At 44.8% G+C, this 18050-nt stretch overlaps 1 protein-coding gene and 1 long non-coding RNA gene across 2 annotated transcripts in view; one reads left to right on the top strand and one right to left on the bottom strand.

Moving 5' to 3' along the window:
• Positions 1 to 5846: 5846 nt before the first annotated feature.
• LOC124018528 (ubiquitin-associated domain-containing protein 2-like) overlaps positions 5847 to 18050 on the bottom strand; it is a 34209-nt gene continuing 22005 nt past the window's right edge. Inside the window, 4 exon segments of the mRNA XM_046333861.1 lie at positions 5847 to 7416; positions 7513 to 7767; positions 13696 to 13944; positions 14067 to 14114. Coding sequence (XP_046189817.1) covers positions 7303 to 7416; positions 7513 to 7767; positions 13696 to 13944; positions 14067 to 14114 — 666 coding nt within the window. The 3' untranslated portion in view covers positions 5847 to 7302.
• Positions 6537 to 12893, top strand: LOC124018530. Its single transcript, XR_006835634.1, has 4 exons — positions 6537 to 7471; positions 8570 to 8778; positions 8985 to 9201; positions 12787 to 12893. It is a non-coding gene; the product is annotated as an uncharacterized LOC124018530 (long non-coding RNA).

Below are 18050 nucleotides of genomic sequence, written 5' to 3' on the forward strand. Positions count from 1 at the left end.
GCCCATAACAAGATGAACATGCCCTGAGAGTTCCCACAACAACACCAAGATGAACCAGCCCATAACAAGATGAACATGCCCTGCCAGAGTTCCTGAGAAGTCCCACAACACCAAGCCAGCCATATAACAAGACGAACATGCCCTGAGAGTTCCCCACAACACCAAGCCAGCCCATAACAAGATGAACATGCCCTGAGAGTCCCACAACACCAAGCCAGCCCATAACAAGATGAACATGCCCTGAGAGTTCCCACAACACCAAGCCAGCCATGAGTAACAAGATGAACATGCCCTGAGAGTTCCCACAACACCAAGCCAGCCCATAACAAGATGAACATGCCCTGAGAGTTCCCCACAACACCAAGCCAGCCCATAACAAGATGAACATGCCCTGAGAGTTCCCACAACAACAAGACAGAAACGTTAACACAACATATGATTTCTACTTCAGTTCACAAACTGTAGCATTTTGTCTTCCTTTTTAAACCATCTGCTGCTGGTACTTTTTCTCTGATACCCAGATTTCAACAACAACCTCTCCTCTCTCAGTCACACAGCAAGCTAACATAAAGAAGGCCACATTTCAACAACAACCTCTCCTCTCAGTCACACAGCAAGCTAACATAAAGGCCACATTTCAACAACAACCTCTCCTCTCAGTCACACAGCAAGCTAACATAAAGGCCACATTTCAACAACAACCTCTCTCTCAGTCACACAGCAAGCTAACATAAAGGCCACATTTCAACAACAACCTCTCCTCTCTCAGTCACACAGCAAGCTAACATAAATTTCAACAACAACCTCTCCTCTCTCAGCCACACAGGCCACATTTCAACAACAACCTCTCCTCTCTCAGTCACACAGCAAGCTAACATAAAGGCCACATTTCAACAACAACCTCTCCTCTCTCAGTCACACAGCAAGCTAACATAAAGGGCCACATTTCAACAACAACCTCTCGTCACACAGCAAGCTAACATAAAGGGCCACATTTCAACAACAACCTCTCTAACATAAAGGCCACATTTCAACAACAACCTCTCAGTCACACAGCAAGCTAACATAAAGAAGGCCACATTTCTCACGCACACTTAACACTGCAACGTCACTTCAGTTACAGTCCCCTGACCCTCTCCACAACCCCTCGGTGGAAAAGGGACATTAGTGTCCTCTAACGGCGTGACAGAACAGCTCCTGTGGCTGAGCATGTTGAGGCCTCTAGTATCACATTTAACGTAGGTAAATAATAAATAAAGTAATTCAGGTGTCACATCATAACCCTAAGTAGCTATTGTTATCCAAGTATCATAACCCTAAGTAGCTATTGTTATCCAAGTATCATAACCCTAAGTAGCTATTGTTATCCAAGTATCATAACCCTAAGTAGCTATTGTTATCCAAGTATCATAACCCTAAGTAGCTATTGTTATCCAAGTATCATAACCCTAAGTAGCTATTGTTATCCAAGTATCATAACCCTAAGTAGCTATTGTTATCCAAGTATCATAACCCTAAGTAGCTATTGTTATCCAAGTATCATAACCCTAAGTACCCTAAGTAGCTATTGTTATCCAAGTATCATAACCCTAAGTAGCTATTGTTATCCAAGTATCATAACCCTAAGTAGCTATTGTTATCCAAGTATCATAACCATAAGTAGCTATTGTTATCCAAGTATCATAACCCTAAGTAGCTATTGTTATCCAAGTATCATAACCCTAAGTAGCTATTGTTATCCAAGTATCATAACCCTAAGTAGCTATTGTTATCCAAGTATCATAACCCTAAGTAGCTATTGTTATCAAAGTATCCCATCTTTGATTTAATGCCATTGGAGTTTTCAGATCCAGAGTAAGGACTGAAACTGGTTTTAAGTGGCCTGTTTCGTTGACTTAAGCCAATATCTATATCTTCTATTGACTATTTCTCTAAACCATGATTCAGCTAATCTTAAACATTAGGCAGCCATTTTGTTGAAGCAGAACTACTGTAATAGAACAGTGCTGGCCTTGGTCTGAAATAGGTGCCAGTACTGTTTGTATTTAGGTGCAGGAGCTCCATCATACTTTTGAGCTAATATTCTATAAGAGGTCCCGGAACTCAGCCCCAGTGAGTTCCTGTCCAAGTCAAGCACTGCAATAGAGTATTATTAACATCGTCTACGGACTTCAGAATTACAGTCACAGTTGGATATCGCTGGTGCTGCTATAGTGACAGAGCGGGAGAAAGAGTCAGAGCGGGAGAAAGAGACAGAGCGGGAGAAAGAGAGAGCGGGAGAAAGAGACAGAGCGGGAGAAAGAGACAGAGCGGGAGAAAGAGACAGAGCGGGAGAAAGAGACAGAGCGGGAGAAAGAGACAGAGCGGGAGAAAGAGTCAGAGCGGGAGAAAGAGTCAGAGCGGGAGAAAGAGACAGAGCGGGAGAAAGAGACAGAGCGGGAGAAAGAGACAGAGCGGGAGAAAGAGACGGAGCGGGAGAAAGAGACGGAGCGGGAGAAAGAGACGGAGCGGGAGAAAGAGACGGAGCGGGAGAAAGAGACAGAGCGGGAGAAAGAGACAGAGCGGGAGAAAGAGTCAGAGCGGGAGAAAGAGACAGAGCGGGAGAAAGAGACAGAGCGGGAGAAAGAGTCAGAGCGGGAGAAAGAGACAGAGCGGGAGAAAGAGACAGAGCGGGAGAAAGAGACAGAGCGGGAGAAAGAGACAGAGCGGGAGAAAGAGACAGGTGAGAAAGTGTAGGAGAGGATGGTGAGTAACAGAGAGGAGAAAGAGTAGGAGAGGATGGTGAGTGACAAAGAGGAGAAAGAGTCAGAGCGGGAGAAAGAGACAGGTGAGAAAGAGTAGGAGAGGATGGTGAGTAACAGAGAGGAGAAAGAGTAGGAGAGGATGGTGAGTGACAGAGAGGAGAAAGAGTAGGAGAGGATGGTGAGTGACAGAGAGGAGAAAGAGTAGGAGAGGATGGTGAGTGACAGAGAGGAGAAAGAGTAGGAGAGGAGAAAGTGTAGGAGAGGATGGTGAGTGACAGAGAGGAGAAAGAGTAGGAGAGGATGGTGAGTGACAGAGAGGAGAAAGAGTAGGAGAGGATGGTGAGTGACAGAGAGGAGAAAGAGTAGGAGAGGATGGTGAGTGACAGAGAGGAGAAAGAGACAGAGCGGGAGAAAGAGACAGGTGAGAAAGAGTAGGAGAGGATGGTGAGTGACAGAGAGGAGAAAGAGTAGGAGAGGATGGTGAGTGACAGAGGAGAAAGAGTAGGAGAGGATGGTGAGTGACAGAGAGGAGAAAGAGTAGGAGAGGATGGTGAGGACAGAGAGGAGAAAGAGTAGGAGAGGATGGTGAGTGACAGAGAGGAGAAAGAGTAGGAGAGGATGGTGAGTGACAGAGAGGAGAAAGAGTAGGAGAGGATGGTGAGTGACAGAGAGGAGAAAGAGTAGGAGAGGATGGTGAGTGACAGAGAGGAGAAAGAGTAGGAGAGGATGGTGAGTGACAGAGAGGAGAAAGAGTAGGAGAGGATGGTGAGTGACAGAGAGGAGAAAGAGACAGAGCGGGAGAAAGAGACAGGTGAGAAAGAGTAGGAGAGGATGGTGAGTGACAGAGAGGAGAAAGAGTAGGAGAGGATGGTGAGTGACAGAGAGGAGAAAGAGACAGAGTGGGAGAAAGAGACAGGTGAGAAAGAGTAGGAGAGGATGGTGAGTAACAGAGAGGAGAAAGAGTAGGAGAGGATGGTGAGTGACAAAGAGGAGAAAGAGTCAGAGCGGGAGAAAGAGACAGGTGAGAAAGAGTAGGAGAGGATGGTGAGTAACAGAGAGGAGAAAGAGTAGGAGAGGATGGTGAGTGACAAAGAGGAGAAAGAGTAGGAGAGGATGGTGAGTGACAGAGAGAAGAGTAGGAGAGGATGGTGAGTGACAGAGAGGAGAAAGAGTAGGAGAGGATGGTGAGTGACAGAGAGAAGAGTAGGAGAGGATGGTGAGTGACAGAGAGGAGAAAGAGTCAGAGAGGATGGTGACAGAGAGATGCTCTAGTTTATCAGACAGTATTAGTGTGCCTAGTCCTACCCTGGCTGACTTCACCATGTTCCCAACACATGTCTGTATCCCAAATGTCACCCTATTCCTTACACAGTGCACTACTTTTGGCCACGGCCCATTGGTCAAAAGTAGTGCACTGTATAGGGAGTCATTTGGAACGCAACCTATATCTTCCCCGTACACTAAGTCTGCAACTACACAATAAGAACACTGTCCAAAAGCACCGAACCCACAGCCTTCAGCAGCAAGACTGAGAACTGTAGAAGACCAATAACAAGTTGTTGTTCCTGATGTACTTACGCAGTGTATTCATAGGGTAAGACAGACTCCACAGAATCCAGTCTGTTCACAAATATCTCGATGGTCGACTGAAAAACAATCAAAAGCACAGTTATTTTCTCAAAATGGTAGATGACAAGTATCGGCAACAACATCTAGAATACAGTACATATTACAGCTCAACGGCACAATTAGGCAATTAGACTAGAGATCTGAAATGGGAGGGAGGAGTTCACAGGAAAACTTTACAGGATTTATTTATGTCCTGTTCCGCAGTGGAATTGATTCTTATCAGTTCTTATTCAGGCCCTTCCTCAAAGAACAACTGTCATGCAGTTGACAGCTCTCTTTTAGATGAGGATAATACGGAATTTAGGACATAATTAAATGTTTTAATGACAAGTAACTTCTGATCAAAAGTATGGATGAACTAATTAGCTATCTACAACACAAGTAAAGCAGTTGTCTCACAAGTAGTAGCCCAACTAGCTCGTAGGGGGGGTGCTAATTAGCTAGCTAGCTAGCTTTCTAGCGACCAATATGCATTACAGATAGCTTACTGTGACTGGTTGGCCAACAACACTGGTTCGAACTAGCTCCATTTAGATTCTACTCACCGTTACCTAGTGATTCATCATTATGACAGCTATCCAGGTTCTAATGGTAACCAAGACAGCAAGCTGTTCTGATCCCTTCCAAGGAGTTTCAGAATGCTAACATTAGCAGCTAGCAGGCAACTTAACTGGTATCTAGCTTTTACTTGCCAGCTGATAATTAGAAAGGAAAGATGGCATGAAACCGTCAGCGCATTTGTTGTTGTTGTTGATCTAATTACCTTACAGTCCGGTACTTCATTCTCTTTCCCAGCCTGTCCTGGTTCACAAAAACTAACAGGGGCCAGACCCGGTAGATAGAAACTTGTAGCGCTGTGTAGCAGAAGGGAGATCACCAAAACAGAGCCTCTGTGCAGGGAGCACATTTTCCTCTTCTCTCGACGAACCTAGTTAGCTAAACGTTTCTTGGCGTAACGCTAATATCTGTCTACACAGGGGGTGACAGGCTAGCTGGCATTTGAATTCACCAGATAGGACAGTTGACAGAAGGTAGCTAACGCTAACGGAGCTGGGACTTTTCCTGCAGCGGGCAGACACGTCATCTGCGTCTACATGGACGTGTTCTTCCGTGGAGGATGATGGGACTCTGGAGGTAAAGTTGGCTGTGCTGTTGTTGAAAGAATAGCACTTTGTGTTAAATAGATAGAAGACATTTTATAATAAAATAATAATAATCTATAATAAAAACGGGCTTTATTGTCATGATTTCTAATTCCGCGGAGAATCAAACAGCAACATTCAGAGCACCTTACAATTTCGGCTCTGGCAGAAAGTGCCTATTCCAACAACGACCTGGAGATGGCAGTGTAAAACTAATATTTCTCTCAAAACGGGAACTATTTATTATTCGCCATGGTTGTCAGTGCAGTCATCCCAAAGCACAATAAAAATGTTATACGAGTAAGGCTGTGAAGTAAAGCAGAAAAGCATCTGAAGGTGAGAGGTAGGTTTATTCATTAGGCCATTATACTGTTGTAACGCTGTATGGGCAGCACGGTTACCACAGCAGAGCACATTGCATATATTTCAGTGGTTGGAAGCAGTTCGTTAAATTGTTAATCATTTGTAATCTGTAGCATAATAACACCACACACAGGCATAGGTTTAACCAAACAACAAGCACACCTCCGTTTATACAGTCAGTCACATAAAACAAAAAGTAAATACAAATTATATAAATAAGTGTTAAATCCTCAATGATTTTGTGAAAAACTAGAGAAGCAGTTTAAATAATTAATATCTTGTCACCATGATTTTATTCCATAGTGTCGTTAACCAGAATGTAGCCACTGAGCAGCTAAACATACAAGCCATCCACTAAGTATTACATGTGCAGACGTTTGTCATTGAGTATACAAGATTGACAGTTTCCATAATTTAGTATATTCTCCTCATTTCAAACCCCTTTAAGATTTTAGATTAATTCTGCAGAAGTCAAGCAAACAAACTCCTGTAATCACCGTCCATGGACAAATGACACAAAATAAAACCTTTCGGGACTGGCGAATGTGTGTGTGTGTGTGTGTGTGTGTGTGTGTGTGTGTGTGTGTTTTCTGGGCGAAGGTGTGTGTGAGGTGGAGGAAGCCGTAATGAACCATGGTAATGCTATATATAGAGTATAGAGAAGACACTAGATGCAACAAGCCCTGAGAATAGCAGCCTTCTGATCCTCCATCTTCTGTCCTTCAGCAGCAAGGTGACAGGATAGAGTTTCCAAACTATCTGGAACAGGGCTGAGCACCCACTACCAGGAAGCACTGTGGACAGCCCTCTTCACCCTTCAGGAAGCCTGGTGGACAGCAGCAGCATTACTGTCCTCCTCTCTCCTTTCCTCCTAGTAATTGTGTAGTCTGTGTTGAGTTATTCTCTGTGTAGTCCTCTGGAGCTCCAGAGCAGGCCGGTCCCCCTGGCCCCAAACCCCCAGGACCCTGCTCACTGGATCAGACCCACTCTTCATCCTCAAACCCCCAGGACCCTGCTCACTGGATCAGACCCACTCTTCAGCCTCAAACCCCCAGGACCCTGCTCACTGGATCAGACCCACTCTTCATCCTCAAACCCCCAGGACCCTGCTCACTGGATCAGACCCACTCTTCAGCCTCAAACCCCCAGGACCCTGCTCACTGGATCAGACCCACTCTTCATCCTCAAACCCCCAGGACCCTGCTCACTGGATCAGACCCACTCTTCAGCCTCAAACCCCCAGGACCCTGCTCACTGGATCAGACCCACTCTTCAGCCTCAAACCCCCAGGACCCTGCTCACTGGATCAGACCCACTCTTCAGCCTCAAACCCCCAGGACCCTGCTCACTGGATCAGCCACACACTTCATTCTGTTCCCTCTGTTGTTTTTCTCTCTCAGGTTCTACATCTTTCAGACTCCTCCCTACCCTAAATGCTGCAGTAGAAAGTTGGTTGCCACGTTGATGTCGTTGTTGGACGCTCTGAGGGCATCCTGAGCATCTATTCTGGAGAAGCCCATCTCCATCAATCTGGCAACCTATGGGAAACAGAAATAAACACACAAACATCAGAGAAATGCTAACACGAAACTGGTAAAGAAACGCAATTCTGTGTCCGCGCTCACAGTGCTCACCTGTTCTTCAGCTACAGGAGTGTTGACCAAGGGAGGAGCTGTGGGGTGGAGCTGCTGTAGAGAGGGGTGTGGCTGCTGTGGAAAGGGGTGGAGCTGCTGTGGAGAGGGGTGGAGCTGCTGTGGAGAGGGGTGGAGCTGCTGTGGAGAGGGGTGTGGCTGCAGCGGTGGAGAGGGGTGTGGTTGTGGCTCTGGGGGAAGGTTCTGTCCTCTGTGTCTCAGCGATGGGAAAAATCTGTTCCAGTTCATTAGGCCATTCTGGGAAGGACAGAGAGGGACAATCATGGTGCGTTCAAGACAACTGGGAACTCTGGGAAAATATATATATTTTTCTCAGACTGGGAAAAATCACGACATCAGTGATCTTCAAGTCAGAGAACGTGGAGCTCTCGGATGATGCCCGAGTTTCCAACTTGTAATTCTGAGATGACCGTTCAAAGTGATTTTTCCCAGTCAGCTTAGTTTTTCCCCCCCAGAGTTCCCAGTTGTCTTGAACGCATTGAAGCCAGAGACTGTGTTCATTTTGGCAGCCATTTTAGATTTAGTTTGAGTCTGACAAATAGCTTTTAGTCATTTTGTCCTTCTTAGTTTCACTTATTGTCAGTCGACTAAAACTCTGGACAATTTTAGTCTAGTTTTATGCAGTCATTTTAGTCAATGCATTTTCCATTAAATCATTCATATATAGGCCACCTCTAACTTCCATTTTGTGCATATTCAGCCTTGTCCAAATAGGCTTACTAGTAATACAAAACATTAGGAACACCTGCTCTTTCCATGACACGGACTGACCAGGTAAAAGCTATGATCCCTTATTGATGTAACTTGTTAAATCCACTTCAATCAGTGTAGATGAAGGGGAGTAGACTGGTTAAACAAGGATTTTAAAGCCTTGAGACAGTTGAGACATGAATTGTCTATGTGTGCCTTTCAGAGGTTGAATGGGCAAGATTTAAGTGCCTTTGAACGGGGTATGGTAGTAGGTGCCAGGCACACCGGTTTGTGCCAAGAACTGCAATTCTGTTGGGTTTCTAACACTCAGTTTCCTTTGTGTATCAAGAAACCACCAAAAGACATCCAGCCAACTTGACACAACTGTGGAAAGCATTGGAGTCAACATGGTCCAGCATCCCTGTGGAACGCTCCTGACACCTTGAAGAGGACACGGCACCAACAAATAACTTAGCTGGCAACATGGCTATTGTGTCAGTAACCACAGCCATCATTAACCATAGACTACAAATACAAAGCCTTGGATACAGGTTAAAGGTGACAGGAAAAAAAGGTCTCCCTGTGTTTCCAAACCTTTATAGAAAAGCTAAACACATCAAAGTGATCTGCAATAATATTTTGGTCAGAGTAGATTTTGTACCTTTGATCTAACACTAAAAGAGGCATGGCCACCTGTCAACATGCTATTTTGGAATGCTGAAGAAATTTGGCTTGGCACCTAAAACCCTCACAAACTTTTACAGATTCACAATTGAGAGCATCCTGTCGGGCTGTATCACCTAGTACGGCAACTGCACCGCCCGCAACCCCAGGGCTCTCCAGAGTGTGATGCGGTCTGCCCAACGCATCACCAGTGTCAAACTACCTGCCTCTACCTACAGCACCTGATGTTACAGATCATAAAGGACAACAACCACCCGAGCCACTGCCTGTTCACCCCGCTATCATCCAAAAGGCGAGGTCAGTACAGGTGCATCAAAGCTGGGACAGAGTAATTGAAAAACATTATCTCAAGGCCATCACTGTTAGATAGCCATCACTAGCTAGCTTCTACCCAGTTACTGAACCCTGCTCCTTAAGAGGCTGCTGCCCTATATACATAGACTTGGAATCACTGGCCACTTTAATAATGTTTACATACTGCTTTACTCATCTCATATGTACAGTGGGCTCCATAATTACTGCCACCCCTGACTAGCAATGCACAACCAATACTTACAAAAATTATAAAACTCAAAATACCAACATGTGAGAAATACTGGACTTTATTAATGCTTCAATGAAACCCACCAAAACCAATTTGATTGAAATAAAAATCAATGCCCTCCAAATCAAGGTTCCACAATTAATGGCACCCTTAATGATTATTGTAACATCTGCCAAAATTCAACCAGGAAGTAAATTCCACTTATTTACGTGTACCTAAGTCTTGAAGAATTATATTGAGCCATTACACCACTTCCTGTTTCACTAGCGTATAAACATGAGGTAACACGCATGCAATATCCCGCTGTCAACAAAATAACTGTCAGTTCAAAAGAGACAGCTGGTCGAAGACCTTCATATATCACTGAGCACTGTCAGGGCAATTATAAAACAACCTCTAAAGATATGGAACAATTAAACCTCACGGTTAGAGGATGCAAATGCATTTATCCCCCCTGAGGATATGGAGGAGGATGGGGAGAGAAGCAACCAAATCCCCAATAATAACGGTCAAAGAATTGCAGGCCTTGGTGGCGTCTTGGGGTCACAAGGTTTCAAAAAGCACCGTCAGACTCCACCTCCACAACCACAGGCTCTTTGGAAGGGTTGCAGAAGAAAGCCCCATCAGACTCCACCTCCACAACCACAGGCTCTTTGGAAGGGTTGCAGAAGAAAGCCCCATCAGACTCCCCTCCACAACCACAGGCTCTTTGGAAGAGAAGAAAGCCCCATCCACCTCCACAACCACAGGCTCTTTGGAAGGGTTGCAGAAGAAATCAGACTCCACCTCCACAACCACAGGCTCTTTGGAAGGGTTGCAGAAGAAAGCCCCACCTCCACAACCACAGGCTCTTTGGAAGGGTTGCAGAAGAAAGCCCCATCAGACTCCACCTCCACAACCACAGGCTCTTTGGAAGGGAAGAAAGCCCCATCAGACTCCACCTCCACAACCACAGGCTCTTTGGAAGAAGAAGACTCCACCTCCACAACCACAGGCTCTTTGGAAGGGTTGCCATCAGACTCCACAACTCCACAACCACAGACTCTTTTGGAAGGGTTGCAGAAGAAAGCCCCATCAGACTCCACCTCCACAACCACAGGCTCTTTGGAAGGGTTGCACAACCACAGGCTCTTTGGAAGGGTTAAGAAGAAAGCCCCATCAGACTCCACAACCACAGGCTCCACAACCACCTCCAGGCTCTTTGGAAGGGTTGCAGAAGAAAGCCCTTTCAGACTCCACCTCCACAACCACAGGCTCTTTGGAAGGGTTTCCAAAAGCCCCATCAGACTCCACCTCCACAACCACAGGCTCTTTGGAAGGGTTGCCAGAAGAAAGCCCCATCAGACTCCACCTCCACAACCACAGGCTCTTTGGAAGGGTTACCTCTTTGGAGAAGAAAGCCCCAGACTCCACCTCCACAACCACAGGCTCTTTGGAAGGGTTACTCCACATCCACAGGCTCTTTGGGAGGGTTACCAGAAGAAAGCCCTTTCTGACCCTAAGACACAGACGCAAGCGCTTTGTTTGCCAAACGTAATTCAAATTATGACTGGAAGAGGGTACTCTGGTCAGATGAGGCCAAAATGGAACGTTCCGGTCAGATCCAGCATTAGCATGTTTGGCGTCGAAACAGAGATGCATACAAGGAGAGGCACGGTGAAATATGGAGGGGGGTCAGTGATGTTTTGGGTCTGTTTTAATTCCAGAGGTCCAGGGGCCCTGGTTACGATTGATGGCATAATGAATTCCACCAAGTATCTGACAATCTGGTTGCCTCTGCGAGGAAGGATGGGACTTGGCCGTAGGTGGACTTTCCAACAAGACCAAGACCCAAAAACATACCTCAAGATCCACACAGAAATGGTTCTGTGACAACAACATCAATGTTCTGCCATCTCAGTCGCCGGACCTCAATCCAATGGAAAACCTGTGTGCTGAGTTGAAGAGGGAAGTTGATAAGCACAAACCCAAGAATGTGAAGGATCTTGAAAGGATCTACATAGAGGAATGGTCCAAAATCCCTCCAAATGTGTTCCTTAACCTGGTCAAACATTACAGGAAAAGACTCCATGCTGTTATCCTTGCCAGAGGTGGTTGCACTAAGTACGAAATGAGGAGTGCCAATAATTATGAAACCTTGATTTTGTTGAAATTGATTTTGTATTAAATAATTGTATGATTTTGTTTGGTTCCATGGAAACATGAATAAAGTCCAGTATTTCTCACACGTTGGTATTTTGAGTTTCTCTATATAATTATATTGTTAATGTGTTGCCAGTCAGGAGTGCCAGGCATTGGAGCCCACTGTATACACTGTAGCCTAATGGTTAGAGCGTTGGACTAGTAACGTAAAGGTTGCAAGTTCGAATCCCCGAGCTGAAAAGGTACAAATCTGTCGTTCTGCCCCTGAACAGGCAGTTAACTGTTCCTAAGCCGCCATTGAAAATAAGAATTGGTTGTGTTACAGTTTTTGGTGGAGACCTTTGCCTGTCACCTTTAAACAGTTTACAGCTCTGATTTTATCCCCATCATAACAGCCGTAGGGGGTTAAATAGCATTGGATCAGTTTCCAGCTCTGATTTTATCCCCATCATAACAGCCGTAGGGGGTTAAATAGCATTGGATCAGTTTACAGCTGATTTTATCCCCATCATAACAGCCGTAGGGGGTTAAATAGCATTGGATCAGTTTACAGCTGATTTTATCCCCATCATAACAGCCGTAGGGGGTTAAATAGCATTGGATCAGTTTACAGCTGATTTTATCCCCATCATAACAGCCGTAGGGGGTTAAATAGCATTGGATCAGTTTACAGCTGATTTTATCCCCATCATAACAGCCGTAGGGGGTTAAATAGCATTGGATCAGTTTCCAGCTCTGATTTTATCCCCATCATAACAGCCGTAGGGGGTTAAATAGCATTGGATCAGTTTCCAGCTCTGATTTTATCCCCATCATAACAGCCGTAGGGGGTTAAATAGCATTGGATCAGTTTCCAGCTCTGATTTTATCCCCATCATAACAGCTGTAGGGGGTTAAATAGCATTGGATCAGTTTCCAGCTCTGATTTTATCCCCATCATAACAGCTGTAGGGGGTTAAATAGCATTGGATCAGTTTCCAGCTCTGATTTTATCCCCATCATAACAGCCGTAGGGGGTTAAATAGCATTGGATCAATTGAAAATGGGGAGAATCTGAGCTTTGCAACAATGCCAGAATGATTGCTGTACTCCTAATATTAAATAACTGGCATTATTTATGAACAATTATATTAAAAAGGCAAATGCTCATCCAAGCTAAAATGGCCAATATAAATATAAACATTGTTTCCATACAGAATAAAGGCCATGTACACTTTAGAAGAGCCCTGCCTGCACATCAGTTCAGAAGACCTTTAGAAGAGCCCTGCCTGCACATCAGTTCAGAAGACCTTTAGAAGAGCCCTGCCTGTACATCAGTTCAGAAGACCTTTAGAAGAGCCCTGCCTGCACATCAGTTCAGAAGACCTTTAGAAGAGCCCTGCCTGCACATCAGTTCAGAAGACCTTGTGAAGAGCCCTGCCTGCACATCAGTTCAGAAGACCTTTAGAAGAGCCCTGCCTGCACATCAGTTCAGAAGACAGTGACCGTGGTGTGTGTAGCTGTGTGTGTGGAAGTACTGTGTGTGTGGACTATAAACTGTGTGTAGCCGATGCATGTATAGTACTGTGTCATTCTGCCAATGAGGGTGTATTGTATTAAATATTCTGTAAAGTATGTGTGTGTTCTGATTGGTGTGATCAGTAGTGTGTGTCATGTGTGTAATGTGTGTCCATTAGTCTCTGTGTGTGTGTAGTACTGTGTGTGTGTGTGTGTGTGTGTGTGTGTGTGTGTGTGTAGTACTGTGTGTGTGTGTGTGTGTGTGTAGTAGTGTGTGTATGTGTGTAGTAGTGTATGTGTGTAGTAGTGTGTGTGTGTGTGTGTGTGTATATAGTACTGTGTGTGTGTATATAGTACTGTGTGTGTGTATATAGTACTGTGTGTGTGTATATAGTACTGTGTGTGTGTATAGTACTGTGTGTGTATATAGTACTGTGTGTGTATATAGTACTGTGTGTGTGTGTAGTACTGTGTGTGTGTGTGTAGTACTGTGTGTGTGTGTAGTACTGTGTGTGTGTGTGTAGTACTGTGTGTGTGTGTAGTACTGTGTGTATATAGTACTGTGTGTGTGTGTAGTACTGTGTGTGTGTGTGTGTGTCTGTCCATACCTGTGGTGGTCTGTGGTTCCTCCTGGCCTGATGGAACTGGGCCAGCAGCATCTGTTGATCATGGAGATCCATCCTCTGCTGTCTCTGGATGTCCAGAGTAGCCCCCATACCCAGGGGCGGTTCATTGGGGGGCGGGGGCCCGGAGAACAGGGGCTCCAGGACGAAGGCCCCTACACGGGACAGCCAGCGGGGTACGAAGAGCAGCCGCTGCACCCTCAGAGCGTTTCCGTGGTACAGCTTCCCAGAGACCTGAGGGGAACACGCGCTGTGTGGTTCAGACGTGTGGATTTACAACTTCTGAAGAAGCGGCTGCGGTTGGGGTTGGGTAATGCTGGTTGCTATGCAACAGGGTCAGTGTGGTGTGAACTCACCAGTCCACTGAGAGCAACGAGCCACATGAACGGACTGGAGGTCAGGAGCTGAAACACAACACAGAGACATATTAACCACTGACCCCCACCATGCTGAACACTATGTAACTCTACATATTAACACCCACCATGCTGAACACTATGTAACTCTACATATTAACCCCCACCATGCTGAACACTATGTAACTCTACATATTAACCCCCACCATGCTGAACACTATGTAACTCTACATATTAACCACTGACCCCCACCACGCTGATCACTGTAACTCTACATATTAACCCCCACCATGCTGAACACTATGTAACTCTACATATTAACCACTGACCCCCACCATGCCACTGTAACTCTACATATTAACCCCCACCATGCTGAACACTATGTAACTCTACATATTAACACCCACCACGCTGATCACTGTAACTCTACATATTAACCCCCACCATGCTGAACACTATGTAACTCTACATATTAACCCCCACCATGCTGAACACTATGTAACTCTACATATTAACCCCCACCATGCTGAACACTATGTAACTCTACATATTAACCCCCACCATGCTGAACACTATGTAACTCTACATATTAACCACTGACCCCCACCATGCTGAACACTATGTAACTCCACATATTAACCCCCACCATGCTGAACACTATGTAACTTTACATATTAACCCCCACCATGCTGAACACTATGCAACTCTACATATTAACCCCCACCATGCTGAACACTATGCAACTCTACATATTAACCACTGACCCCCACCACGCTGAACACTAACTCTACATATTAACCACTGACCCCCACCACGCTGAACACTGTAACTCTACATATTAACCCCCACCACGCTGAACACTGTAACTCTACATATTAACCCCCACCATGCTGAAAACTATGTAACTCTACATATTAACCCCCACCATGCTGAACACTATGTAACTCTACATATTAACCCCCACCATGCTGAACACTATGTAACTCTACATATTAACCCCCACCATGCTGAACACTATGTAACTCTACATATTAACCCCCACCACGCTGAACACTATGTAACTCTACATATTAACCCCCACCATGCTGAACACTATGTAACTCTACATATTAACCCCCACCATGCTGAACACTATGTAACTCTACATATTAAGCCCCACCACGCTGAACACTATGTAACTCTACATATTAACCACTGACCCCTACACCATGCTGAACACTATGTAACTCTACATATTAACCCCCACCACGCTGAACACTGTGTAACTCTACATATTAACCCCCACCATGCTGAACACTATGTAACTCTACATATTAACCCCCACCATGCTGAACACTATGTAACTCGACATATTAACCACTGACCCCACCATGCTGAACACTATGTAACTCTACATATTAACCCCCACCACGCTGAACACTATGTAACTCTACATATTAACCCCCACCATGCTGAACACTATGTAACTCTACATATTAACCCCCACCACGCTGAACACTATGCAACTCTACATATTAACCCCCACCATGCTGAACACTATGTAACTCTACATATTAACCCCCACCATGCTGAACACTATGTAACTCTACATATTAAGCCCCACCACGCTGAACACTGTAACTCTACATATTAACCCCCACCACGCTGAACACTATGCAACTCTACATATTAACCACTGACTCCCACCATGCTGAACACTATGTAACTCTACATATTAACCCCCACCACCCTGAACACTATGCAACTCTACATATTAACCCCCACCATGCTGAACACTATGTAACTCTACATATTAACCCCCACCATGCTGAACACTATGTAACTCTACATATTAACCCCCACCATGCTGAACACTATGTAAGTCTACATATTAACCACTGACCCCCACCATGCTGAACACTATGTAACTCTACATATTAACCCCCACCATGCTGAACACTATGTAACTCTACATATTAACCCCCACCATGCTGAACACTATGTAACTCGACATATTAACCACTGACCCCACCATGCTGAACACTATGTAACTCTACATATTAACCCCCACCATGCTGAACACTATGTAACTCTACATATTAACCTCCACCATGCTGAACACTATGTAACTCTACATATTAACCCCCACCATGCTGAACACTATGTAACTCTACATATTAACCCCCACCATGCTGAACACTATGTAACTCTACATATTAACCACTGACCCCCACCATGCTGAACACTATGTAACTCTACATATTAACCCCCACTATGTAACTCTACATATTGACCCCCACCATGCTGAACACTATGTAACTCTACATATTGACCCCCACCATGCTGAACCCTATGTAACTATACATATTGACCCCCACCATGCTGAACACTATGTAACTCTACATATTGACCCCCACCATGCTGAACACTATGTAACTCTACATATTGACCCCCACCATGCTGAACACTATGTAACTCTACATATTGACCCCCACCATGCTGAACACTATGTAACTCTACATATTAACCCCACCACGCTGAACACTATATAACTCTACATATTAACCCCACCATGCTGAACACTATGTAACTCACATATTAACCCCACCATGCTGAACACTATGTAACTCTACATATTAACCCCCACCATGCTGAACACTATATAACTCTACATATTGACCCCCACCATGCTGAACACTATGTAACTCTACATATTAACCCCCACCATGCTGAACACTGTAACTCTACATATTAACCCCCACCATGCTGAACACTATGTAACTCTACATATTAACCCCCACCATGCTGAATACTATGCAACTCTACATATTAACCACTGACCCCCACCATGCTGAACACTATGTAACTCTACATATTAACCCCCACCATGCTGAACACTATGTAACTCTACATATTAACCCCCACCACGCTGAACACTATGTAACTATACATATTGACCCCCACCATGCTGAACACTATGTAACTCTACATATTGACCCCCACCATGCTGAACACTATGTAACTCTACATATTGACCCCCACCATGCTGAACACTATGTAACTCTACATATTAACCCCCACCACGCTGAACCCTATGTAACTCTACATATTAACCCCCACCACGCTGAACACTATGTAACTCTACATATTAACCCCCACCATGCTGAACACTATGTAACTCTACATATTAACCCCCACCACGCTGAACACTATGTAACTCTACATATTAACCACTGACCCCACCATGCTGAACACTATGTAACTCTACATATTAACCCCCACCACGCTGAACACTGTGTAACTCTACATATTAACCCCCACCATGCTGAACACTATGTAACTCTACATATTAACCCCCACCATGCTGAACACTATGCAACTCTACATATTAACCACTGACCCCCACCACGCTGAACACTGTGTAACTCAACATATTAACCCCCACCACGCTGAACACTATGCAACTCTACATATTAACCACTGACCCCCACCATGCTGAACACTATGTAACTCTACATATTAACCCCCACCATGCTGAACACTATGTAACTCTACATATTAACCCCACCATGCTGAACACTATGTAACTCTACATATTAACCACTGACCCCACCATGCTGAACACTATGTAACTCTACATATTAACCCCCACCATGCTGAACACTATGTAACTCTACATATTAACCTCCACCATGCTGAACACTATGTAACTCTACATATTAACCCCCACCATGCTGAACACTATGTAACTCTACATATTAACCCCCACCATGCTGAACACTATGTAACTCTACATATTAACCACTGACCCCCACCATGCTGAACACTATGTAACTCTACATATTAACCCCCACTATGTAACTCTACATATTGACCCCCACCATGCTGAACACTATGTAACTCTACATATTGACCCCACCATGCTGAACCCTATGTAACTATACATATTGACCCCCACCATGCTGAACACTATGTAACTCTACATATTGACCCCCACCATGCTGA

This window comes from Oncorhynchus gorbuscha, unplaced genomic scaffold (assembly GCF_021184085.1).
Source record: "Oncorhynchus gorbuscha isolate QuinsamMale2020 ecotype Even-year unplaced genomic scaffold, OgorEven_v1.0 Un_scaffold_541, whole genome shotgun sequence".
Classification (NCBI taxonomy): domain Eukaryota; kingdom Metazoa; phylum Chordata; class Actinopteri; order Salmoniformes; family Salmonidae; genus Oncorhynchus; species Oncorhynchus gorbuscha.